The sequence below is a fragment of the Thalassophryne amazonica genome, chromosome 12 (genome assembly GCF_902500255.1).
Source record: "Thalassophryne amazonica chromosome 12, fThaAma1.1, whole genome shotgun sequence".
NCBI classification, from domain to species: domain Eukaryota; kingdom Metazoa; phylum Chordata; class Actinopteri; order Batrachoidiformes; family Batrachoididae; genus Thalassophryne; species Thalassophryne amazonica.
In genome coordinates, this window is record NC_047114.1 from 46,790,873 (window position 1) to 46,817,863 (window position 26,991).

General features: G+C 41.4%; 1 protein-coding gene across 1 annotated transcript in view; it reads right to left on the bottom strand.

Annotated features, from left to right (window-relative positions):
• Positions 1–2,936: 2,936 nt before the first annotated feature.
• acin1a (apoptotic chromatin condensation inducer 1a) overlaps positions 2,937–26,991 on the bottom strand; it is a 92,099-nt gene continuing 68,044 nt past the window's right edge. Inside the window, exons 11-22 of the mRNA XM_034182463.1 lie at positions 25,274–25,362; positions 22,036–22,093; positions 20,681–20,720; positions 20,257–20,399; positions 17,229–17,372; positions 16,895–17,060; positions 15,776–15,921; positions 10,818–10,925; positions 4,791–4,898; positions 4,448–4,721; positions 4,269–4,369; positions 2,937–4,149 (exon numbers count right to left, since the gene is read on the bottom strand). Of these exons, the coding sequence (XP_034038354.1) occupies positions 3,823–4,149; positions 4,269–4,369; positions 4,448–4,721; positions 4,791–4,898; positions 10,818–10,925; positions 15,776–15,921; positions 16,895–17,060; positions 17,229–17,372; positions 20,257–20,399; positions 20,681–20,720; positions 22,036–22,093; positions 25,274–25,362 (1,704 nt within the window). The 3' untranslated portion in view covers positions 2,937–3,822. The remainder of the gene's footprint in view (positions 4,150–4,268; positions 4,370–4,447; positions 4,722–4,790; positions 4,899–10,817; positions 10,926–15,775; positions 15,922–16,894; positions 17,061–17,228; positions 17,373–20,256; positions 20,400–20,680; positions 20,721–22,035; positions 22,094–25,273; positions 25,363–26,991) is intronic.

Genomic DNA, 26,991 nt, shown 5'->3' on the forward strand with positions numbered 1-26,991 from the left:
TAAGATCACAAGAGAGACTCGAGACTCTCAAAGACTTTATCCGTCCTTGACATGCACGACATACAGTATGCCCTGCAGTCTGTTCACAAAGTATCGTTCACTTTCTCTCCGCCGTGGACCACATCTGTTTTCCATAAGCACATACAGTACATGTCATTACAAAGAGTAGCGGGGAGAAATATGGGAAAGCCTAAAGAGAGGGAGGGGGATGGGCGTGTATCTATCAGATGTCGTTTGAACCTTTAGCAGCGGTTGGACTTGCTGTCAAAATGTTACCGCCTTTCATTGGCTCTGAAAGCTTTGCTCACGTTTTTCCTGATGTCAGCCGGCTCCCCTTCTGCAAAGGATTAATGGAAATCTATAAGTGCGAGCATGCACATGTAATAGACAGAGACCGAGGGGAACTATGGGTAAATAGGATAGAGGAGAAAATAAAAGAGCCAGAGGAGCATGAGACATACAGAGATCAGAAAGACCACATTAGAAGTTGTCTTTTGAAAGTGGAGCTCGTTGAGCTTCACTGCTGGACATAAAGACCCGTGTGGTTAGGACGAGGCGGCAGGGGGTGCTTACAGTGCCGAAACCCTTTGTTTTTTCTGCCCACGCACCATAAGAGCAGCCTTGCTTAGCTTACTGTCTGGTCAGGGTGACCTCACAAAGCCTGACCCACGGCAGCAGAACAGGTGGTCCGCTTTGGGGAACCCACAACTGTAGAAACAGTGTTTTAAGTCAACTCCATAACTGGACAGTGCAGTTTTCTGTTCCGCTGCTCACTGTGAGGGTCCTTATGGGTTTGACAGAACTGGGTTGGTCCAGATTCCTTATTGTGTGCTGCAGCCCTGTTTAAAACTGCAGTTCATGGATCAGGATCACCATGTAGGTTTAATAGAGGTCTTCTTTGAAATGTCCAGAGGTATAGTTGCATTCAGCTGTCACTTGAGGGGCTGACAAACAGATTTCACTTACTTCTGAAAACTATTTTATTTTTTAGAATTTCTTCACATTTTGTTCCTGCCACTTCATTTGGTATTTGTGGAACCAAACTATTACTGGTCTCACTTATGGCATTAAAGCTGGGTTTTCCAAAATGGTACTGCTAGGTAGAACGCAACAAGATAGTTGTTGTGGTGTAAATAAAGCAGGTACTGGCCTGGCCTGAGTGACCAGTGATGGACTATTGTCTCATCCAGGGGGCTCAGTCTCCCATCTGCTTCAATTTGCAATATAGATACGTACCGTTGTTGCAAAATTCGGTCCACCCCGCCTTTACTGCACATGCGTCATCAGCCGCGGTTCAGATAATCACCTCGTTTCTGCTTAAAACTGACTTTAGAATGAATTAAGAGGTTTTACCTTGTCATCTGATGGTTAATAATCCCATTAATCCATTTGATCGCTTTGGGTGGAGATTCTTTCTCATACGAGCTGCTGACCTCTGAAATGACGTGCACAATGGAAGCAGGACGGCCCAATTCTTGGGGGGGTACTGTCTGGGCTGCAACACCGGCCTGATGGGTCTCAGGGTCTATGTAGTACATACAGTATGTCGCAACTCGACTAAATTTTCACTTGTACACACAAAATACCAAACTAACGCAGATTAACATCAAACTGGCTTACAGGCTTGCATGTCAGATGTACTTTCAGATCTTCTGTTTAAGAAAATACTCCTCTATGTCACTTCATCATGAAGCTGTATAGCTGGAAATACAAAACTCCAAACTTAACACTGTGCACAGTTTCTCCAATCACTGCCACAGAAGCCGATAAATTATTTTGGGATGTTTTGGTGTCTTTCTTCACTCCTCTTTCTTGCACAGTCAGTTTTAGAAAACGCTCTACACCACACATTTACCAGAGTACCATACTGTTTGTATTTCTTCATAATTGATGTAAATAAAGTCCAAGTGACTTGGAAATGTTCATGTATCCATCCCGACTTGTATGGAAAACAAAACAAAACAGGCAATACAACTGATGATTTACGTGTGTTAAACCAAAGGGGACCATTACTTCTGCAACCCATCATCTTGGCTTTAATATTTTTATTTATATCAAGTTGTAAAGATTTGCTTTGAGGAAATTTTTATATTGAGAAACCTGAATTACTTTCTGCAATGGAAATGGCATAAACAAAATAAATGAAAAGGGGCCAAATAATTTTTGAAGGCACTGTAAATCAATACTGCACTAATTAAATTACTTTTTCCCCAAGAGTGAAAACATTAACTCCAAAACTTCTAAAAATAGAGCCCAGGTTGAAAAATGTCAAGCATCCCCTTTAATATCCAATATCTTTAGGGGACACTAGTGGCACGCAAGATTAGGCCCATTTTAAATAAAATAATCATTTGCCTTTGTTAGCTGTCAACGAAGACTCCAACTCCACAACATGCACCATCCAACACAAACATGTTCACATGCACACTAAAGGCCCTGTGCACGCTGGAAGCAAAGCACAGCCACACCATTCTCCAGTGTACTTATCCCTAGAAACAGGAAAAAATGCCAAGGGGAAGGATTCACTGGTCCTCACAGAGTCCAGACACACAGAGTTGCATCAGGACACAAAAATGTTTTGCTCAGCGACCATAGGGCTGTAATTACATAGGAGCACTGCTGAGCTCTGCAGCGTCAAGGCCAGAGCTGGAAACAAGCCAGTGCGAGCCGGCGGATTATAAAGAGACTGAACATAAAAGTGGCTGACACACTGTAGAGATTTAACAAAACTGGACCTACACAAAACCACATGATCTCACTGTAGCATTTCATTCTTTTGTGTTTTCATTAAGTTTGATTGCCATGTCCAACATAACTGAAAGTTACGACGTGGAGTAGCAGACACCATGTGGCTCGTCAGCGTAACTGCAGAGTCGTAGAGCATGTACCAAAACCTTTACCACAGCATGTTGGAAAGCAAATAACACGACCACGAAGCGCAGACTTTCAGCTTTAATTAAAGTGTATTTACATTCAAATCTGTAGATAAAAGGACAGGTGGTTAAATGAGAGGTGAAGTTCACAAACTGTTACTCAGGAGTATAAAAGAGCAGGGATAAAATTACAAAACAAAAGCAACCTTCACTTTTCTGTTATTATTTGTACACTCACCACTGATGGGTATCCTTAAAGAAGAAAGAAAGAAAAAAATAGCTTGTAAAATGATAAAATACAATTAAAACCATTGTGGGAAATACCATGATGCAACCTCCCCTCTGGTGAACCAATGACGAGCTGTGACACACGCACGCTCTCACAGATAACCGTCTCATTTGTCATCTCAACAGGAGGGGGAGACAGAAGAACCCACACCTGTCCAAAAATACACCAAAGCTGCCTCATTTAAAGATTTGGATTTGAATAATCTTATAGATCTGTACAAAATGGCAAACACACCTAATATTTTCAGCTGAATGGAAAACCTCCGCGCGGAGAGAAAAGTTTGTCAATAGGCAGCGACCGCAACGTGACCCTCTGGGCGTGCACTTAATGACAAAAAGTTTCCTGGATACTGCAGACAGGTGTTAAACACTCAGGCGACAAGAAACCGAATGCAAATCATAAGTGGCACCTACACTTCAAGGCAAAGAGAGACCATTGGGAAGATTGTTGAAATTACCCAGCGTGCCATATTGCTGTCGCCATTAACAACAGACAAAAGTAAAATCAGATGACAGCAGTGAGACACACAGCACTGTGTGAATACGCGCATTAAAAACACCGTTGTTCTCAGAGACTTCCCGTTGATCAGCTGGTCCTTAGCCATGAAAGATAAATAGAAGAGGGGCGGTCTTTCGGACAGTTCCATGAACTGATTGGGCCTTAGCGCCGCCTCTCTCTTGGGTTGCTGCGGCTATGTGAGCGTCTGCTGCCGCTGCCGCCCGCTCCTCTGCCACCCTCTCTACGGTAGCTTTCCTTGCGTTTGTCAGTCTCCCTCTCTCTGTCTCTCTCTCTCACGCGTTCTTTGTTTCTCTCTCTGTCTCGCGCTCTGTCTTTGTCCTTCTCGCTCTCATCTCGACCTCCTGTTGGGCCGACTGCAGCTTTCATCCTCTCCTTGCGCTCCTCTTCCTGTTTTTCCTCCTCCAGTTCCTTCAGCCGTTGCTCACGCAGCTTCCTGCGTTCTGCTCGATCCAGTTCCCGCTGAACAATCTGAGAACAGGCAGAAATATAAAGAACAAAGATGGAGATGAAAATGGGGTCTTATGTGACCATTAGGTGGAAAAAAAAAAAAACCCAACACAACACGCATACAGCGACGTGCGTCTCACCTGCTCCTCTGTATTTGGAAGCCAGTATATGCAAGGAGTTGCTTTAGTTTTAAGGAACAAGTCATCAAGCAGCTTTGCAGGCGGCTCTTCTGTGGTTTTTTCTGCAAGAACACAACTCATGTTTAACAAAAGTTGACTCGACCTCAGGAGTACTGTCTTGCCTCATGCCCATCTCTTACCCCTATCTCTGCGTCGAGCATCTTTAGAGGGCGACTTTCGCAGACCTCCATCCCTCCCTTCTCCGGGTTTCCCAAACTCTCTGACCTTGTTGCGGCCCCATTCACGCTCTAAGCGAGCTCTCTCCCTGCGTCCCATCTCACGTTCACGCTCAGTCCATGGTTCTCGTTCAGGTAGGAGAGAGGGTAGTCCTGATGCTCGGGAACGGCCAAAACTAGGCCCCTGTTCCTCTGTTCCAGGTTTGTCAGCTGTACCCAGTGCTTTGTGGAAGTCCAACTAGGAAGCAGATAAAGACTGAGTGTTGTGTACTCGCAGTGACAAAACATGATCAGCTGAAAGCCCCACCTCATCCTGCTGGCAGAACTCCACGGTGAGAAGTTTGGGGTTGCTTTGAGGCCATTTGACTCCATGCAGAGCTGCTTGGGTGGCCGCTGCCTCCTCTGGGCTCGAGTACTGAAAATGTAACACAATGCTAAATACCCTCCGCCGTATGAGCATGGTCTTCTTTATAACTTGCAGTTGTTTAATTGGTATCCCAGTGCAAACTACAGTAAGTCAGTCTCTTCGGCTGGTCCCTTCTTTGCACTCAGGGTGTATCTGCTTGTTGAACTGGCACAAGTTTTACGTGGCACGCCGGATGCTCTTCCTGATATAACTCCACACACACAAAGTGAGGAAAATAAGTATTTGAACACCCTGCGATTTTGCAAGTTCTCCCAAATAGAAATCATGGAGGGGTCTGAAATTTTCATCTTAGATGCATGTCCACTGTGAGAGACATGGTCTAATAGAAAAGAAAATCACAATGTATGATTTTTTTTTATAATTTATTTGTATGTTACTGCTGCAAATAAGTATTTGAACACCTACCAACCAGCAAGAATTCTGGCTCACACAGACCTGTTAATTTTTCTTTAAGAAGCCCTCTTATTCTGCACTCTTTACCTGTATTAATTGCACCTGTTTGAACTTGTTACCTGTATAAAAGACACCTGTTCACACGCTCAATCAATCAAACTCCAACCTGTCCACCATAGACAAGACCAAAGAGCTGTCTAAGGACACCAGGGACAAAACTGTAGACCTGCACAAGGCTGGGATGGACACAGGACAACAGGCAAGCAGCTTGGTAGAAGACAACAACTGTTATGATTATTTATTAGAAAGTGGAAGAAACATAAGATGACTGTCAATCTCCCTCGGTCTGGGATTCCATGCAAGATCTCACTTTGTGGGGTAAGGATGATTCTGAGAAAGCTCAGAACTACACAGGAGGACCTGGTCAATGACCAGAAGAGAGCTGGGACCACAGTCACAAAGATTACATTAGTAACACATGATGCTGTCATGGTTTAAAATCCTGCAGGGTAGCAAGGTCCCCCTGCTCAAGCCAGCGCATGTCCAGGCCTGTTTGAAGTTCACCAGTGACCATCTGGATGATCCAGAGGAGGCATGGGAGAAGGTCATGTGGAATCAACTCCACTTACCATGTTTAGATGAGAACAACCCCAAGAAAACCATCCCAACCGTGAAGCATGGGGGTGGAAACATCATACTCTGGGGGTGCTCTTCTGCAAAGGGGACAGGACGACTGCACCGTATTGAAAGGAGGATGGATGGGGTCATGTATTGCAAGATTTTGGCAAACAACCTCCATCCCTCAATAAGAGCATTGAAGATGGGTCATGGCTGGGTCTTCCAGCATGACAATGACCCCAAACACACAGCCAGGGCAACTAAGGAGGGGCTCCGTAAGAAGCATTTCAAGGTCCTAGAGTGGCCTGGCCAGTCTCCAGACCTGAACTCAATAGAAAATCTTTGGAGGGAGCTGAAACTCCAAACCTGAAAGCTCTAGAGAAGATCTGTATGGAGGAGTGGACCAAAATCCCTGCTGCAGTGTGTGAAAACCTGGTGAAAACTACAGGAAACATTTGACCTCTGTAATTGCAAACAAAGGCTACTGTACCAAATATTAACATTGATTTTCACAGATGTTCAAATACTTATTTGCAGCAGTAACATACAAATAACATACAAACATAATAATTATACCAAAAAAAAAAAAAAAAAATCATACATTGTGATTTCTGGATTTTTTTTTATTTAGATTATGTCTCTCACAGTGGACATGCACCTAAGATGAAAATGTCAGACCCCTCCATGATTTCTAAGTGGGAGAACTTGCAAAATCGCAGGGTGTTCAAATACTTATTTTCCTCACTGTGTGTGTGTGTGTGTGTGTGTATATACACACACACACACATACATATATATATATATATATATATATATATATATATATATATATATATATATATATATATATATATATATATATATATATATATATATATATATATATATATATATATATATATATATATATATATATATACACACACACACACACGAGGTCTGTCCATAAAGTAAGGGTCCTTTTTATTTTTTTCAAAAACTATATGGCTTTCATTCATATGTTTTTACGTCAGACATGCTTGAACCCTCATGCGCATGCGTGAGTTTTTCCACGCCTGTCGGTGACATCATTCGCCTGTGAGCACGCCTTGTGGAAGGAGTGGTCCCACCCCCTCGTCGGATTTTCATTGTCTGGAAATGGCGGAATGAAAAGGACTTTTTTTTCCATCAGAATTTTTTCAGAAGCTGTTAGAGACTGGCACCTGGAAACCATTCGAAAAATTTATCTGGCTTTCGGTGAAAATTTTACGGGCTTCACAGAGAATAAGGACTTTAACTACAGCTTTAAGGACGGCTTTAAGGACAGTCGATGCGCCGCGCTCCGAGCTGCGACGACGAGGCACAAACCACTGGATCATTTCTAAACGGATGGCTCTGTGGATGCGAGACTGTCGTGTGCTCTTTCTCTTGTTATCACAAGAGCTGGACATCAGCCATTTTCCGGCAGATTTCACTTTTAACAAGAGATTTTGTCATGGAAAGCCGCGCGGAGGCTTCGCGCGTCACGACCGATTCGCTGATGAAGCGAGACAAAGGAACACCTCCGTTTCGGAGTGTTAGAGGACACGTTTGGACATGTCCAGCTCTCCACAATTTCTCTTATACTCACTCGACTGGTAAACACTGAAAGCTGAGACAGACATGTCCCAACTTGTCCTCTAACACTCCGAAACGGAGGTGTTCCTTTGTCTCGCTTCCAAAGTGAATCGGTCGTGACGCGCGAAGCCTCCGCGCGGCTTTCCATGACAAAATCTCTTGTTAAAAGTGAAATCTGCTGGAAAATGGCTGATGTCCAGCTCTTGTGATAACCAGAGAAAGAACACACGACGGTCTCGTATCCACAGAGCGATCCGTTTAGAAATGATCCAGTGGTTTGTGCCTTGTCATCGCAGCTCGGAGCACCGACCGTCCTTAAAGGGGTCCTTAAAGCCCTTATTCTCTGTGAAGCCTGTAAAATTTTCACCGAAAGCCAGATAAATTTTTCGAATGGTTTCCAGGTGCCAGTCTCTAACAGCTTCTGAAAAAATTCTGATGGAAAAAAAAAGTCCTTTTCATTCCGCCATTCCCAGACAATGAAAATCCGACGAGGGGGCGAGACCACTCCTTCCCAAAGCGTGCACACAGGCGAATGACGTCACCGACAGGTGTGGAAAAACTCACGCATGCGCACGAGAGTTCATGCATGTCTGACGTAAAATCATATGAATGAAATCCATATAGTTTTTGAAAAAAATAAACAGGTACGTTACTTTATGGACAGACCTCGTATAGGGGTACATAAAATTAATCATAGATTTATTGTTATTAATTACTATGATCCTACTGTCGTATGGACAATTTGTGCATGTTCAATCAAACCCGTCTATTTTGTCACGTAATAATTTCACAAGGATCATAATGGAAACAAGCATTTATGTTTTATTGTGTTATCTATGTATCATTGATATATTCACCTCTGTACGTCTATTGATGTTGCAGAATAAACTCAATCAATCAATCAGAAACATTTTATTTAGGGAATAACCCCCTTGTGTCTGATGATTTGTGGATGTTAATGCTGGATTTTGGTAAAATGGCTATTTGCGGACGTAATCCAGCGTTAACGTCCACAAATCATCAGACACATTCTAATCCAATTCCAATGTTTGCAGGGATCCATGTCCACCACTGAAGGCTACGTCTTAATCTGCAAAATGATATAGTTTGATTAAACTGTTAGGCAGACAAAAGGTGTGGTCGGCTCGTCAAAGCTTACCGTACAGCGTCTTCATGCCAAACTGGAAATTCTGTGAGCAGAATCCACATCCATACTTTCGTATAGTAGCTTAAATTAATCTATTTCGGCAGCATTGCTCTGGCTGTTTCTCTGGCTGTCAGTGCCATTATTTAAATCCGCGTAGCAGCGTGCGCAGACAGGGTGCAGAGAAACACATCAAATGTGAAACGGTTTTAATATTTTGCCTCTATCCACACAATATTTTATGGTCTGAAAACTCACACGATTAACCAATCAAATTTGTGGAAAAAAATGTAATTGGATTAGAATTCCGTTTCTGCATCCGTGTCTGCAGGATGGCGTACGTGTGCGCATGCATGAACTTTTGCAAAGAGCAGAAGTTAGCTTTGACTGCGTGTGTTGCACGTGCACGCTGATGTCCGTGAGATGTCTTGTCAATCACTCCAGAGGTGTTATCAGGTTACAAAAACAGTGTTTAACGTTTTAGAAGTGTTTATTTCTCACTAGCTTTTACATAATATATGAGAAACATGATATATTTATGCTTAAGCTAAGCAGTTTGTGAGCGCCAGAGAGAGACCAGCCAGTGACGTCACAGTGCCTTTCTACTCTGATTGGCTATCACCCCCCCACCCTCCAAAAAACCCTGGATTTGCATGTTTCATAGCATAAAAACAGGAAAAAGAATGTGACTTTTTTAACCTCTGAAAATAGGTCAAGGTTAGCCATCTATCACTACCTCTTGAAAGTAACCATCTGTCTACTGCAGCCAGGGGGAACGCATGTGTCCCTGGGCTCCTCAGTACTGATGCACCTGCATGTTGGATCATGCCCAGAGACATGCTGACATTCCACTGTTATCCAATGATCCTTTCAAGAGACTTAGTACCAAAGAGATCTACGCTGACTTAGTTCACTGGTTAGCATCCAAGTCTCACAACCATACAGTAAGACAGGACCAGGGCCCTAAAGCTTTGGACCTTTGTTCTCCTGCAAAGATATTAGCATCACTAAATACCTTTGTCCAGTGACTCCATGAATCCATATACTCTTCCTAGGTATCCAATAATCTCAAAGGCCAAGGACCCAGAGACAGGAATGACATAAAATCTCAGAGAGCAAATTAATCAAATACTCAGGAAACAACACAGGCTTCAAAGAGTCTCTGCCAATATTCACAGAGGGCTCACACAGCTAGGATGCAGTCGATGGTTAACATTTTGGGTGTGAAGCCAGAGTCTTCTGGTCACTCAGCAACAAGTCACTAAACACAATAAACTGAAAATCTCTCATTTCAGCACTCCATAATTTGGAGGAACAAAGATGCTGCATTCCATAGGAGAGCATCGCACGTTATGAAGGAGATGAGACAAAGGAGACTGGAGCCTCATCTCTGGAAAATGCAAAACCACAGGAGAGCACCAAGGGTCTTGTTTTTGGAGGTTGGAAAATGGTGCAGTGCCAAGGGATTGTCCATTGCATGGTAGCACTCGGGCAATCAGCACCCTGAGGTAGCTCACATGGCTGTGCACCTGCAACACCCTTTTGCTTACTAAGGACGACCATCTTCCAAAGACGACATAAAAGGAACCTTTTGGAGGTAGATTCACATCACCAAAGTTTCCTCAACTCTGTTAACCAAACAATCATAGCTCAAAACCTCATTCGACTCTGTCAACCACTTTTCATGTTCTGTGGCTCCGTACATGGATCACAGTTTTATCTGGATTTAATTATTGACAAACTGGCATGATCCCAGATTTCTCAGTTCTTCAAAACAGTTGAATTTGTTGTCAGAACAACACAGCCGCAAGGTCAAAACTGGATTAGCGTGACCTGGATCTTTTGATTTTTGACTAGTTTTTTTTAAGCGATGCGTGTAAAATAAGTCCTTGGACCAAATTTAATGTGTGGACAGACAAAGTTGCCATTTTTTGGATAAGACTACGTGGAACAGAAAAAAAACATCTGCATGCAGTTGCTTTACTAAGTGCTAACTAACAGTTTAACTACAGGATAAGAAATCAAATTTGAAGTTTACTTTCATGATCATCATAGCAACCGGGTACAAGCTACATGTCTTAAGTGTACAATTACAACTGCAAGCTACAAAGAATTGTGAATGTTCAGTCTGATGAATCCAAGCCTGGAGAACTTACAGTGACGTAACAGTGGGACTTGATCTTGTCAATCCAAAAGCCCTCCTCCACCATAGTACCAGTTCTGCCTAGCAACTCCTTCAGTTGGCCCAGAGTGAATGGCCTCACCTAAACAAGTTAAAACAAAGTAATGGTGATAATACAACAAATCTGAATAAGTGCACACCAACCTATATATATATTCAACAAAAATATAAACGCAACACTTTTGGTTTTGCTCCCATTTTGTATGAGATGAACTCAAAGATCTAAAGCTTTTTCCACATACACAATATCACCATTTCCCTCAAATATTGTTCACAAACCAGTCTAAATCTGTGATAGTGAGCACTTCTCCTTTGCTGAGATAATCCATACCACCTCACAGGTGTGCCATACCAAGATGCTGATTAGACACCATGATTAGTGCACAGGTGTGCCTTAGACTGTCCACAATAAAAGGCCACTCTGAAAGGTGCAGTTTTGTTTTATTGGGAGGGGATACCAGTCAGTATCTGGTGTGACCACCATTTGCCTCATGCAGTGCAACACATCTCCTTCGCATACACGTGATCAGGTTGTCAATTTTGGCCTGTGGAATGTTGGTCCACTCCTCTTCAATGGCTGTGCGAAGTTGCGACGACGAACTGGAGTCAGGTCGAGACCCCGATGAGGACGACGAGCATGCAGATGAGCTTCCCTGAGACAGTTTCTGACCGTTTGTGCAGAAATTCTTTGGTTATGCAACCCGATTGTTTCAGCAGCTGTCCGAGTGGCTGGTCTCAGACAATCTGGGAGATGAACATGCTGGATGTGGAGGTCCTGGGCTGGTGTGGTTACACGTGGTCTGCGGTTGTGAGGCTGGTTGGATGTACTGCCAAATTCTCTGAAACGCCTTTTGAGACGGCTTATGGTAGAGAAATGAACATTCAATACACGAGCAACAGCTCTGGTTGACATTCCTGCTGTCAGCATGCCAATTGCACGCTCCCTCAAATCTTGCGACATCTGTGGCATTGTGCTGTGTGATAAAACTGCACCTTTCAGAGTGGCCTTTTATTGTGGGCAGTCTAAGGCACACCTGTGCACTAATCATGGTGTCTAATCAGCATCTTGGTATGGCACACCTGTGAGGTGGGATGGATTATCTCAGCAAAGAAGTGCTCACTATCACAGATTTAGCCTGGTTTGTGAACAATATTTGAGGGAAATGGTGATATTGTGTATGTGGAAAAAGTTTTAGATCTTTGAGTTCATCTCATACAAAATGGGAGCAAAACCAAAAGCGTTGCATTTATATTTTTGTTGAGTGTATATATAAAAAACCCCAAACAAACCAGAAAACCAATGCAGTCTTTTTTAGGAAGATGACTGGCCAGATCAAAGAAAAACATCAATGTACCGTGCAACTGGAAAGTATTCATGGCACTTCACTTTTTCCACATTTTGTTATGTTACAGCTTTATTAGTGCAGCAGATAACTGAATGGTGATACAAGTATCAAATTCGGCACAAATACTCTTTAGACATAAGCTGTTTGAAAAAAACCGACTGGCCACTTGAACTTCTTCCAGGTAGTGGTCAACTGAGTAATTACACTGGGGTCAAAATTCTAAAATGCTCCAATGATATTGAAAACTAGACCACGTTATTTGTCTGAACATAAAGACTCCAAAAGCATATTGTTTGGACTATTTTTACGGCCGGCAGGGCAGCACGGTGGCTTAGTGGTTAGCACTGTTGCCTCACAGCGAGAAGGTCGTGGGTTCAATTCCCGTGGTCTTTCTGTGTGGAGTTTGCATGTTCTCCCCGTGTTTGCGTGGGTTTCCTCCGGGTGCTCCGGTTTCCTCCCACGTCCAAAGACATGCGGGTTAGGTGGATTGGGATCTTTAAATTGTCCTTAGGTGTGTGTGTGGGTGTGTCTGTGTTTGTCTGTCTATTTGTGGCCCTGCGACAGACTGGCGTCCTGTCCTGAGTGTACCCCGCCTCACGCCCTATGACTGCTGGGATAGGCTTCAGCCCCCCCGCGACCCTTAATTGGACAAAGCGGTAGAAGATGAATGAATGAATGAATGCTACGGCCGGCGTTATGTGGTAAAAACATCAAGAATGCTGACAAAGGTCAATTTAAGTTTACAGGGTTAAAAAGCTAAATTTGCTTCAATTTTCCTAATAAAAAAATGGTGCAAATTATTGGTTGAACTAATAGGATTATTCATCATTCCCTCAATCCTGACTAGTCTCCCAGTTCCTGCTGCTGAAAAACATCACCACAACATGATGCTGCCATGACCAGGCTTCACTGTAGGGATGGTGCCTGGTTTCCTCCAAACTTGAGGCCTGGCATTCATGTCAAAGAGTTCAATCTTTGTCTCATCAGACAAGAGAATTTTGTTTCTCATGGTCAGAGTCCTTCAGATACCTTTTGGCAAACTGCAGGCAGGCTGCCATGTGTGTTTTACTAAGGAGTGGTTTCTGTCTGGCCACTATCATACAGGCCTGATTGGTGGATTGCTGCAGAGATGGCTGTCCTTCTGGAAGGTTCTCTCTCCACAGAAGAATGCCAGAGTGCTGACAGAGTGACCATCTGGTTCCTGACTAACGTGCTAACATGCTTCTCCCCTGATCAATCAGTTTAGATGGGTGGCCAGCTCTAGGAAGAGTCCTGGTGGATCAAAACTTCTTCCATTTACGGATGATGGAGGCCACTGTGCTCTTTGGGACCTTCAAAGCAGCAGAAATGATTCTGTACCCTTCCAAAGATTTGTGTCTCAAGACAATCCTGTCCTAGAGGTCTACAGACAATTCTTTTGACTTCATACTGTGTTTATGCTCTGACATGCACTGTCAACAGTGGGACCATATGTAGGCAGGTGTGTGTCTTTCCAAATCATGTCCAATCAACTGAATTTTCCCCAGGTGGACTTCAATTAAGCTGTAGGAACATCTTAAGGATGATCAATTTTGAGCATCATTGGCAAAGACTGTGAATACTTATGAACATGTGATCTCTTAGTTTTTTTTGTTGTTGGTTTTTAAATTTTTAATAAATCTACTAAAATTTCAAAAAATGCTTTTTTCCACATTGTCATTCCAGGGTATTGTGTGTAGAAGTTTGAGGAAAAAATGAATTTCATCCATTTTGGAATAAAGCTGTAACATAACAAAATGTAGAAAAATGTGAAGTGCTGTGAATAGTTTCTGGATCCACCGTATCACGGCTGGTGTAGATTATTCTTAAACACCCCAGGAAAAGAATTTTTCCTGTTTTGACATGAGAAACCCTATGTAAAGACGGTAATAAATATGTAGGTACAAGATAAATATGAATTTGATTTACACTGATATAAACTATTTATCAAGGTACAGCGAGCCACAGTTTTTAGCCTGCACAATTAAGTCATTGCACCACAATTGCAATGTCAGCCTGTGGTATTATATGAGCACAAGTGATTAAACAAATGCGACTGTCAACTGGGCAGTTTTAATCAAGTGCATTTCACAACAAGAGTGCTGTGAGTGCACAATATCCACTGCTGGCAAATGCTGCTTTGGTGCTTGCTACATTCTGATAACATTTCAAGGTATCTGATAACATTTGCTTTGTCAACACACATCAGCTATCTGCACTTCTAGCAAAAACTAAAATGAGCTAATTTTAGTGAAGAATTTCTTTCGAAAATCAAGAAAAACATTTCTTGCATGGATCACAGGATAGAATAATAAATATATTACTTCTCAAACTTAACTTGATTCAGACTCTGCACTGAAACATATAAAAGAAAATGAATTTCCTATAATGCACCTTAGTTGTTACATGAGTGCAAGTGAGTGCAAGGCAGTTCTGGAGAAAAAAAAAAATGCAAAGGTAAGTTATGCATATTTTGTCTACAACATCAAGGACATAATATTATATAATCAACAAACAGGTGACTGGATTAGGTAAGTGAATATATGTACCAAGGCATAAGTGATATACAAAAGTTAATCAAAGGCCATAATAGGGTACCGCAGTCTCGTTTGAACCCTGCGTGATATCGCGGGATTTGACCACTTATGGGGACCTTAGGTCTGTTACACAATATATACAGCATAACTTCACATGGAAAACTGGTGTACTGTTTTGTTTTCGCCTGCAATCACCGAAGCAATCACGAAAAGTATTTATTTTCTTCGGTTTCTGGTGGAGAAGAAAAGGCGAGGCAGTTGGGAGACGTCGTGTTGGTAAGTGTTAGCCTACAGAGCTAACCAGAGTAGCTCCGTTCTCTTGCCTGCAAAACTGCCTCGACACGTTTGTGCTCCGGGTCATAAACAAACCGCAACACATGTCCACTTTCCCATCGCATTGCTTTGCGTGTAATTTGCCCCCAAAAAACACTGAAAATGTCGTGGTTGGTCCTCCGGAAGTATAGAAATTACATCATATGCGTCATATTTTACCCCTTTAGCGCCTGCCCTGAAACGAGACTGTGGTACCCAATTCTGGTAAAATGGGCCCAATTCGAACAATATAATATGTGTATTATAAACCTATAACAAGGACTTGTACACAGTAAATTTTGCAGAGTAAAATTTACTCTGCTGGGATGACATTTGGTCCCAGTCCAAAGAGAGTTAAATATACTCTATCACAGTGCTAAATCAACCCTTATTGAAGTAGAAACACTTGATTTGACGGTAGAGCTGATTTCACTCTATAACAGAGTGTATTTCACTAGACTGGGACCAAATGCTATCCCGGCAGAGTATATTTTCCTCTGCAAAATGTACTGTGTACCAAGTTTCAACCTCCTAAAAATGTCAGAGGTGTTTATATCAGAACCCTTTTTGGGACGGACAGACAGACTGACGGACAGATTTCCAGGGTGGAAATTGCCATGACAATCTGCCTTCGGGCCGTCGGCCAACGGGGGATAAAAACCAGACTGAATGTTAAAAAAAAGTTATGACCCTTGTCAGAATTATTGGCCCCTATATACCAGGTTGCAGATGTGAACGATGCTGGAGACATTCCCATGAGGTGGTGAGGGGTGCCAAGCCCTGCGTACAGGGTCATCAATGGTGATGGAAACACCCAACATCTCCTGGCTAATGGAGCGACGAATGAGGAGGTCACTTGGAATCACTGAGGGGGGGAGAATAAAATAAATAAAGAAGCAACAATCAGCATAGGTTCTCCATGTTTACACAGACATCAACAGAGAGCAGTGTAAAGATCTGCTCTATACTAGCTGCATTAATGCTGATTAACATGTAGCCAACATGCTAGTGATTACACAGATGTATGTTCCTCATTTGTGTCATTTCTCATCTTGTTCTTCTTAATGCTCGGGACACAATAAAAGAAACAATATCATGCCATCAGGAAAAATAATTTATTTTCTTCTTACCAACAGTTGATCCACAATGTTGCTGGCATAAAAACAATATTCTTTCATCTATACAGCACAACAACGCAATTGTTTATTTGCTTTTCTGTATCTTTCAAACACAGAGGTCTGTTACAGTATTGTAACTGCATTGGCCTAGTTTTATTTATTTTTCTGCCAGTATCAAAATACATTACATATCAAATGGAAATTTACAGTCATTCATGTTAAATAAACTGATTTCAATTTATTAAAAGATTAAATCAGCGGGTGTCAACTGGTGATGCCACGCCTGGGTCAAAAGCATCAAGAAAAAGAAATGCTACAGTGGACATCGTCATAGCAGCCAGTAAGGAATAGTTAGGGACTGAGTGATGTTCATCAATGCCACTTCTCGCAGATCACGGGTTTTGGTTTTATGCAATAAATTTATTTGACTGTTGGCTGTATTCCAGATAATCAGCACTGTGCTAAGGAATCAACAGGCTTTTACTGTTTAGATTTGCTTACTAAGTGTCCTTCTGTTGTGCTGGTAGCTTGTCTACACCACTAGCTAATGGTGGAGTTCTGGAGCACCCAGCAGAATGCTGCTATCAGTTGTTGCACATTCACCATAGTTCTGCAGAGGTGTACTGATATAGCATAAGGATAGTTGATAATAATATCCAACCTTCAAACAAAATTTCTCTGTTGGCCAAAGAAAAACATCTTCTAATAATAATCTATTACCAGGTCCCATCTCCACATTATGGATGTCAGGTGGTGACTTGGTTTCCATAACTTTAGGAAGTGAAGCTTCCACCAATGGTTCCTCTTCATGAACCATTGCCACGTCTGCTGGTCCACTGCTCACTGCCTCTTCCTCTCCATTCTCTTGGATTTCCACGGGCACCTCCTTCAAAAGAAGGTAGTTGTCAACACATGCTTGCAAACTACAGCTGAACTGCTAAATTGCTAACATTCTTGTAAAAGAACACTGGGATCCTGCCTAATGTGTTTATAAACACATTACGCAGAATCATTAAAGCTGTATTTAAATAAACATACTAACAAAAAGGCCAACCTGTGTAACAGTGCGTTGGATCTGGAGAGCCTGAGGAGGATGTGTACTCATGTCATCATCACCACCAGAGAGGACAAATTCGTCTGTGTTCAAGTCCACTACAGTTTCTTGACCTACAGACGGCCCAATGTCTGGGATCAAAGACTGAAGACAGAACATCAAGGTTATAGGATTGATGGATTTAACAGTGACTACAGAAAACAGAGAAATTTTAAATAATCATAATTAAAGAGTGACAGCACTAGAACCAAGTTCACCAACACGCTAATTGCAATCTATCAGTAAATCTCTACCATGTTTACCATAAACTGTAACGTGACGCACAAGACAAATTAGTAGCTGCAATAGTATATTTATCGTGTGCATCATGACAGCATATTTATCTGCTTTTGCTACATTGGTTTCGACATTATTTGCTCATCCCTCAACATGATTCAGCAGATCAGTGACTAAGCAAGCAGTCATTAATCCGTTCCTTAATTTGTGACACACGTGCGTCAGGTTGCTGTGATTGATTGTTGATTTACAGTGGTGTTCAAAATAATAACAGTGTGTTTATTAAACTCAGTAAAACTCAAAATCCTTATAATAGCTTTTATTTCCATACATGCAAATGCATCGGGAACACTGCACATTCTATTCCACACACATTTATCAAATTTGTTACTACTTTACATGACGTGAAAAAAATGAATATTAGGCTGTTAAAAAAAGCCAGCAGTGTCTGCATTTTTCTCTACAAACTCAAACATTTACTGTACAAACTGAAAAATGTTTGAAGATTTGGCTTTCCTGTGAATCACTGAACTAATATGTAGTTGTATAACCACTGTTTCTGAGAACTGCTTCACATCTGTGTTGCATGAAGTCGACCAACTTTTGGCACCTGTGAACAGGTATTCCAACTCAGGACGATTCCTCTGCATTTCTTGGTTTTACCTCAGAAACAGCATTTTTGATGTCACTCCACAAGTCTTCTATTGGATTAAGGTCGCTGGATTGGGCTGGCCACTCCATAACATTAACCTTGTTGGTCTGGAACCAAAATGCTGCTCACTTGCTGGTGTGTTTGGGGTTGTTGTCTTGTTGAAACACCCATTTCAAGGGCATTTCCTCTTCGGCATAAGACAACATCACTTCTTGAAGTATTCTGATGTATTCAAACTGATCCGTGATCCCTGGTATGTGATAAATAGGCCCGACACCACAGTATTAGAAACATTCAAATATCATGATGCTTGCTCCATCCATACTTCACTTCAGCCACAGCGTACTGTGGCTTGAATTCAGTTTTTGGGGGCTGTCCGATAAACTGTCTACAGCCCCTACACCAAAAAACGAACAATCGTGCTTTCATCAGTCCACAAAATGTTGTGCCATTTCTCTTGAGACCAGTCAATCTGTTGTTTGGCAAACTGTAACCTCTTCAGCATTTTTTTCTGTGTACAAGTCTTCCATTTTTTTCCAGCAATGGGACTTTGTGGGGCTTCTTGCCCACAGCTTGGCTTCAGATTGGTATCTTCTAATTGTTACAGTACAAACCAGTAACTTCAGACCTTCTTTGATCACCCTGGAGCTGATTATTGGCTGAGTCTTTGCTGTTCTGGCTATTCTTTCATCCATTTGAATGGTGGTTTTCCATTGTCTTCCACATCTTCATGGTTTTGGTTGCCATTTTAAAGCATTTAAGGTCATTTTCTGCACTTCTTTCTATGTTTTCCCCCTCTCCAATCAGCTTTTTAATCAAAGTACTGTTCTTCTGAATGTCTGGAACGACTCACTTTACTCAGATTTTCAGAGAGAAATGCACAACAGCATTGGCTGCCTTTGTGCTTAATTCACAGAAAGAAAAATGTAGATACTGCAATTTTTTGTTGAACAGCCTAATATTCCTTTTTCTTCATGTCGTGTAAAGTAATAAATATGATACATTTGTCTTCATGTTTTGATTTGGAATAGTGCATGCAGTGTTCCCAATGCATTTGCGTGTATGAAACTAAAAGCTATTATAAGGATCTTGAGCTTTACTCACTTCTTTTAAACACACTGCTATTATTCTGAACACAACTGGAAATCCATTCTGTGCCTAAAGAAGCAGTTTTCCTCACATTTTCCAGAGAAGAATGCAGCACAAATGTTCTTACGTTTGTGCTTGAATACTGTTAACATATAATTGAAAACACTGAAATCAGAGTTATGACATTTTTAAAATCACAAAATTGCATTAACAGGCCCAACTGTCTGATTTGTGTATGCATCTACAGCAGAGTGCAGGAAGAGCATCCTTAAACATCACCCTGCAGATCTTTGCTTTAAGTCTGACATAAGTGATTTTTCCATCAAAAAGGTCAGTGACTTTTGCACTGGACCATTACTCCCAAAACAGCACGCCGGTCACAATGAAACCGTCATACAATATATGGGCATGAGCAACACTTTTTCTGACTTCATTATTTCCCCTTATGTTTGCAAATGTGTTTGTTTACATAAGAATGAATAGAAATAAAAAATTAGACTGACATATTTTGCTATTTTTGGCTGGGCTGTTGCAGTTTTTGCTGTGAAGCAGACGATCCTGACAGTGAAGCGTGTGGAGATATGTTACTCCACAGTAACAGGGTTTTCCCCAACGACTGCATAATTATAGACAGAATGTTTCAAAAAATAAGTCTAAATAAATTTGGATCAAAGGCACACTCCACAGCTCTGCTGCTGCAGGAGCGTTTTGGGTTAAGCCAAATGAAAGAAAAGAGCCCACGAACACGAATGGGACTGTGTGTCAACTGTTTGGAGCCCCTTTCTTTAAGTGCGATTTTTGTTGGTCCATTTTATTTGTCATTTCTTTATATTGTAATTATTTTGGGATATGTTCATATTTTTCACAGATCCCACTTCCAATATATGATTCCTAAGAATTAATAGTACATTAGTCTTGGAGACTAAAATGATCAAAACTGTTCATCAAACTTATTTCTGGGACAAAAGAGACCTATCAAACTCATTCTCAGCACGACTGTGCTGCAAATACCTTGAGTGAATCTGTGGTGATGCTGATTGAAGGTTTCCTGGCAGTGACAGCTGTACTGGATCCCCATCTTCTTTTTCGACTGGCTGATACACTGGATGTCTGCTCAGTCTCCACATTGGCACTGCCAGAGGACACTTTGCTACCTGATGAAAGATATAAAAAATGTAAGCGACAGGCTGCAATTCACACACCACGTAAAAACACCATGACATTTTTTTGGCTGTAACAGACGTTAAAGTACAGCGGTTGCATCATCCGGGTTGAATTTGTACTATTTAAAATTCATCTGCACAGCCGTTCTAGACATTATTCTAATGACACCATAAACAGAAATATTCCTAATAAACTATTATAAGGCCACAGAAAAAAGATCAGAATAACCCTGGACAATATTTAGATGAATTAGCTAGTAAGATGTACTTACTGCTGAGAGAGATCTTACGAGTTAAAAAGGCCTTTGGGGTCTGAAAAAGAAAATAAAAACAACCAGACACATGGGGTAGGTGTGAGATGTGAGTTAGCCAACAGATGTGGAGAGATAAAACTGAATAAATAACAGGGAGGATGACAAGCAGAACATAGTGATTCAAACAATTCATGTTTCAAAGCAAGTCTACCGATGTCACCAAGCAGCAGCTTCTGTATTATACGGACTGCAAACTGGGTTTAAACCATACATACATACATGTTCACAGAATTTGATTTTGACGTCTTAAATGTAGTGCAGCCAAAAGTGTCTGGAGTGCAATTTTAGATGTCCACAAGTCATGCTTTTCCTTTGGAACCATCTCAAAAAGATGCACAATGCCTGGGACCATACAGATTCTACATCGAGTATGGAGACCTAAATTAATACCCAGGAAATACAAGAACCTCAGAATCACAACCAGTGAACTGGTGACGGAGTCTGAGGCATCAGATAGAAATATGACAACATCCGCTGTTATGGGAGCTCTCCAACCAAGGAGAGAGCCTTGCATTTTCTTCACCGTTTCCCCTGCCCTAATAATGAGTGAATGAAAATCAATGAATGCAAAGTAATGATTAATTTGGATGTTAATCATTCTGTCACAGCTGCAACACTTTAATTGTGGCTTTCCCTCACACGTAATCTTCTGTGGTTGAGGGCTGAACAGAAACTTCCTGAAGTTTAGTTGAGGCAACTGGACTTCTTGTTTAGCTGGGAAAAGTTTTGTCATTCATCCAAGTAGCTTCATCAGTCTAGGAAAATACTGGTTAAGGCTGTTTCACACTGTGACCGATAGTGTGACCGATAGAACAAATGGATTAGTTACATATTTAAATATTTTGACTAGTGGTAAAATCACATAATCCTTCAGTCTCCTGTGGATTTGGGGCTCTGATGGGCAGATGATGTCCCATTTCCAGAGAGTTGCATTCAGCAGAATGATTCTCCTTGTCTCAAGACATGTGCACGTTGGAAGGAGTTGGATTTGAGCAGGATTCTTTGAGGTCTGAACACAAATGATGATAGAATCTGGCTCCTTCTGGCATCATGACATCATACTTCCTCACTATATTCGTGTGCTGACAGCAGCTTCTCACTGTGGTGGCATTCAGTGAGGCTGCAACAGTGAGGACATCTTCATACTAGGTGAAGCACTGTTTATGTTTACTGTAAAGCAATGTCTATAAATGGCATGGGTCACTACAGATGGAAAATTATAGCCTAAATGTAAATCCAGTCAGTGAAGCGCGCTCTTGACCAATCAGACCGATTTTAGTACAAACATGGTGCATGTGCTTCAGCCGTCGTACCTCATCACCGGGTTCTGAGAGTTTCTCTTGCTCTGCCACAGCATTCATCTTCACCTGCCTGTTTAGTGTGAAAAGTACAGAACAGCAGAAGATCAGAGAAGACAAGACAGAAATAAAATAAATATGTTATTCAGGCAGAACATTTTTTTAGGCAGGCAGAAATCTAAAGATGGAAGTTCAACATGTTCACACCAAAGAGTTCAATCTTTGTCTCATCAGACCAGAGAATTTTTTCTTGTGGTCTGAGAGTTCTTCAGGTGCCTTTTGGCAAACTCCAGGTGGGCTGCCATGTGCCTTTTACTCAAGATGGCTTCCATCAGGCCACTCTACCATACAGGTCTGATTGGTGGATTGCTGCAGAGATGGTTGTCTTTCCGGAAGGTTCTCCTCTCTCCACAGAGGAATGCTGGAGCTTTGACAGAGTGACCATTGTGTTCTTGGTCACCTGCCTGACTAAGGTCCTTCTCCCTCTCAGTTTAGACGGGCGACCAGCTCTAGGAAGTATCCTAGTGCATCCAATCTGCTTCCATTTATGGATGATGGAGGCCACTGTGTTCATTGGGACCTTCACAGCAGTAGAACTGTTTCTGTAACCTTCCCCAGACTTGTGCCTTGAGACGATCCTGTCAATTCCTTTGAAGCTGTTCACCATCTACCTTTTTATGGAAACCCTTTTGCAATGGCATTTTAGGATTTAAGGTAAAACAGGGTGGAGACAGCTAAGAAAACAATCAGAATCACCAGAAATATTTTATAATACACTCTTTCTCTTATTTCCACATGAAAGTAGGGTGAGGGGAAAAAAAAATGTGAAACTGCTGGACTGCAAGCGCCAACGCTGGGAGGATGTGGGAGACGGTTACTCTCCCCTGGGAAGATTTTTTGAAAATGCGGTACGAAATGGTGCATTTTGAGCACGGATGAAGGATGAATACAACAAAAAGACCATATTTGCTCACAAAAATGTTTGTATTTTACATATTTACACAGAGTGACGGCCATGGTAGGAGGAAAAAATGTGTACTTATTTCCATTGCAAGAACTTTCCATTCATGAAATAGAAGTCAAATCACAGGGAGGACACAACTATGCAAATTTTGAAACTGCACAGCAATGCACAGTAAACTGATTGAACAATATTCAATTAAACTTATTTGAAATTATATTCAGTAGTAGAACAAATCTGTTATTCATAGCCATGTAGCTTCTAGATGAGGTAAAAAAAAAAAAAAAAAAAAAAAAATTAAATTGCATGTTAGCACTGCTTTATCATGTGTCAGTGAGAATGAAACAACTCAGCTTGAACTAAGCTCTTACTGAGCCAGTGCAACACCTGAATCACTTGGGTCTGAATTTAACAGTTTCATGGTCATTTTAAGTCCTTCACAGACATTTCCAGGTTGCTCACAGTAAAATCAGTATGCATTAAGTAAGCTGGCGACTGGCTTTTAAAGCATCGACAACACATGGAAAACAAATGATCCGCCTTTCAGCAAACAAAACAGAATTACTGGGAAAACCATTACATCATGAACAAATATGAAACATTTTTTTTGAAAATCAGTTAATTTTTCAAAGAACTGACCACTGATAGCATTCTTTGCGGCAAGAAACATCGCTGGAACTTGTTTTCTTGATTCCACGGACCATTGGGCAACTTTGTGTTCCACCATTTTGGCATGGTCACAGAGGCACTGTTTTGCACATGAAGTGTACTTCAAGTGGTCATGACACCAGATGCATTCGGCTTCCTCACGTAGTCCATGAAATAATCTCTGATGTTGTCCTTTTCCTCCAGCCATCACCATTTAAACTTGTTTTTTATTATGTCACCAGTCAACACAATGTTACTGTGCCTTTATCGTGTGGACAAGGCCAAAATCTCACTTTTGTTCAAAATGCCGGCCTCCTAACATCATCCTTCCAACAAAACAGCACCGTTTCAAAACATATCCGAGTCCAAACACTCAAACAATCTGAAAACTCTGTAGTAATAGTCACAACTTACAGCAATTTAAGCTAAATATGATGCAAATGTCACATTTCATTATTCTGTTTCATAACATGAAATATGCTTTTCTCCAGATTGTGTTCTAAATGTGGCTGAAATTTAACTTGCCATGTTGGGCAAGTGAGGGGTGTGAAGTACGAGTTCGACAGCACCATTTACTCGCCAGTGTCGAGTGGGCAAGTGTGACTGTTGAGCCCTGTTATATATGGCCTTTTGGCAGCCCAATTGACGGAAATCCATCGCAGCAACGGAGAACTTTAATCCCTGCAGATTGCTGAGTGCGTGAAAACACTAAAACAAAGACTTTCATAAAAAGAATGGTAAAAAAATTATTCAAAAATCAGGTGCAGAAACTAAGACCATAGAGACAAATGCAGTATATTATAAACTGATACTGCTTTGCGGTTCTGCAATAGGTTAGTCAGTAGTAGGGCTGGGTGCCAAACTTCGGTTCTTTTGTGGCACTGACCGAAATGCTTCGGTAGTACACAGTATCAAAACATGCCTTGTCTTTCGGTGCCAAGTTTCGGTACTTAGAGATTAATCATGTGAAGAAGAGTGGTCCGCAGCCGTCCTCCTCTCAGCATTCAAGTCCACCTGTGGACATTACAGAGCACGAGCAGCCTGAATCAAAATCTCCACCACCGGACTCCGCTTCATCTGAGAGTACCAACGATGGCTACTTAATGTTACTGCAACTTAAAACATGCATCGCTTTGAAGCGATGAAGCACTGCTTCATCGGTTCTTTGCTTCGCTGCTTTTCAGAAACGGCAAATCCGCTTCTTATCCCCTCTCAAAGCCATTAAAATATGTCAATCGTGAGTCCGTTTTGTGCAGATTAAAGTTACTAATTAAGACTCCTGTCTTGTTGCGAGAAAGAAACGAGAATCATCCTCTGCTCCGTTCTCACAGCTCCAAATGCTGCGTGGCTCTCTGCCGAGTCAAGGTAGAAAGAGAGAGTCCGGTCAAATTAGTAACTTCAAAACGAATCGCCGTTTAAAATCAAACTGATCTTATAAAGTTGGTATTGAAAAAAGTATCGTTCAGAAACTGGTATCGAAGTGAAGGTATTGTTATTGGTACCAGTATCAAAATTTTTTGATTGATACCCAGCCCTAGTCAAAAGGGTCAATAAAATAAATTACTGTTTATATCAGTGGTCTGAATGCAACTTTAACCAGACACCCACCCACAATATAAAGCACAGCAAAACAGAAAACCACACCTTTTTTTGTCTCTCTTTTCTTCTTCTCCACCGCTGTCTACAGCTCTCTTCCTTTTTTGCTCCTCTCTGGTTTGTGCCTCAAAGAACTGCTTTGGAAGAATTAAAAGTACATGTAGTAAGGATAAAAAGATCACAAAGAATTCAGGTACAATAGGATAGATGAGCGTTAGCATGGTGTCTTAGTGGTTAGCACTGTTGCCTCACAGCAAGAAGGTCATGGGATCGATTCCCACCTGTGGCCTTTCTGTGTGGAGTTTGCATGTTCTCCCCGTGTCTGTGTGGGTTCTCTCCGGGTGCTCCCGCTAAAGACATGCAGGTTAGGTGGACTAGAAAATTGTCCGTAGGTGTGCATGTGTTTGTTTGTCTATGTGATGCTGCGACAGACTGGCGTGCTGTCTAGGGTGTACCCTGCCTCGCACCTTATGCCTGCTGGGAAAGGCTCCACCCCTGACCCTTAAGTGGAATAAGTGGTTGAGGATGAGTGAGTGAGTGAGTGGGTAGATGAATATATGGAAAGTGACCATATGTCATTTTAGCTCTGTCCACATCCACAATAAATTTGAATGAGACATTCAAGATATGATTGCAGTGCAGCTTTTCAGATTTAATTCAAGGCATTTAAGGAAACTATCACATTAAAGATTTAGCGATTATGGCTATTCCTACACATAGCCCCTCCATTGGCATAGGCTGTACGTAATTGTAAGGATTACAACATTTTTGTCAACTGAAGATGGACCAATCCTCAATCCAATGAATTCTGACTAGTGGATGACTGACAAAGACAGCAGGTCAGAAATATGAGTGAATTTTTGCTCAGATACACACCAATATAATAATATTATGTTCACTATAACTGAACTGATTGCTACAGGAGGTTTATAGCGATGTTTCCAAAAAGATTGTGTTGATCGGCAAAGCATGCCAGAATTTAATCAATCAGCAGCAGTTAACCAGGGGTATTTTCTCATTTTTACCATATTTTCAGCAATTCCTCATTTAAGGTACTTTGTTTGCTGTTGTTAGTGTCGTGCCCATGTGTTAAAAACAAAAATGTTTACAACACTCTCACCTTTCAGAATGTGTCACATATGTCTAAAACACAGTATGTAGAAATAATTTGGCTCTAAATCTAAAAACAAACAAACCATTTTTTTTTAAATATTATTCAAATCTTTATTGAAAATACACTTACGTTCATGTGGATGCACTCTTGTGATACTAGAAATGCGTTACCCAAAGAGTCTTTGACTGACAAAAGTAGAGTAGTACATGTATGAAGAAAATTGTAGCTCATTGTTAAATTTTTCACTCATTTCTAGCTAGAGGTTTTCCATCTTTACTCTATTCATAAATGTCCACAAATATCCATTTAATGAACAATAATACAAACAAAATCCAAACTTGTAGATCCTGAGAGAAAAAGGCCATCCATGTGATTTTTCATATGCTCTATCTGTAGGACTAAATAAAATTAAAAATGTGTTTTCTGGGTGACAGAACCTGTTGTTTTTAAAGCATTTATGAGGGTTTAGCGGCAATGTGAATCCGTCTGACACTATAACGGAGCAAAACTGTGCGCTGAATGTAGCCTGTCGTAGCAACAGACAAAGAGAAAGACACAGACTCATGTGACCTTCTCTGGGCTCAAGTAGTAACCCTAATCAGTACCCCTGGGGTCCAACTGGACTCCAGGGGTACATGTTTTGATGTATTTT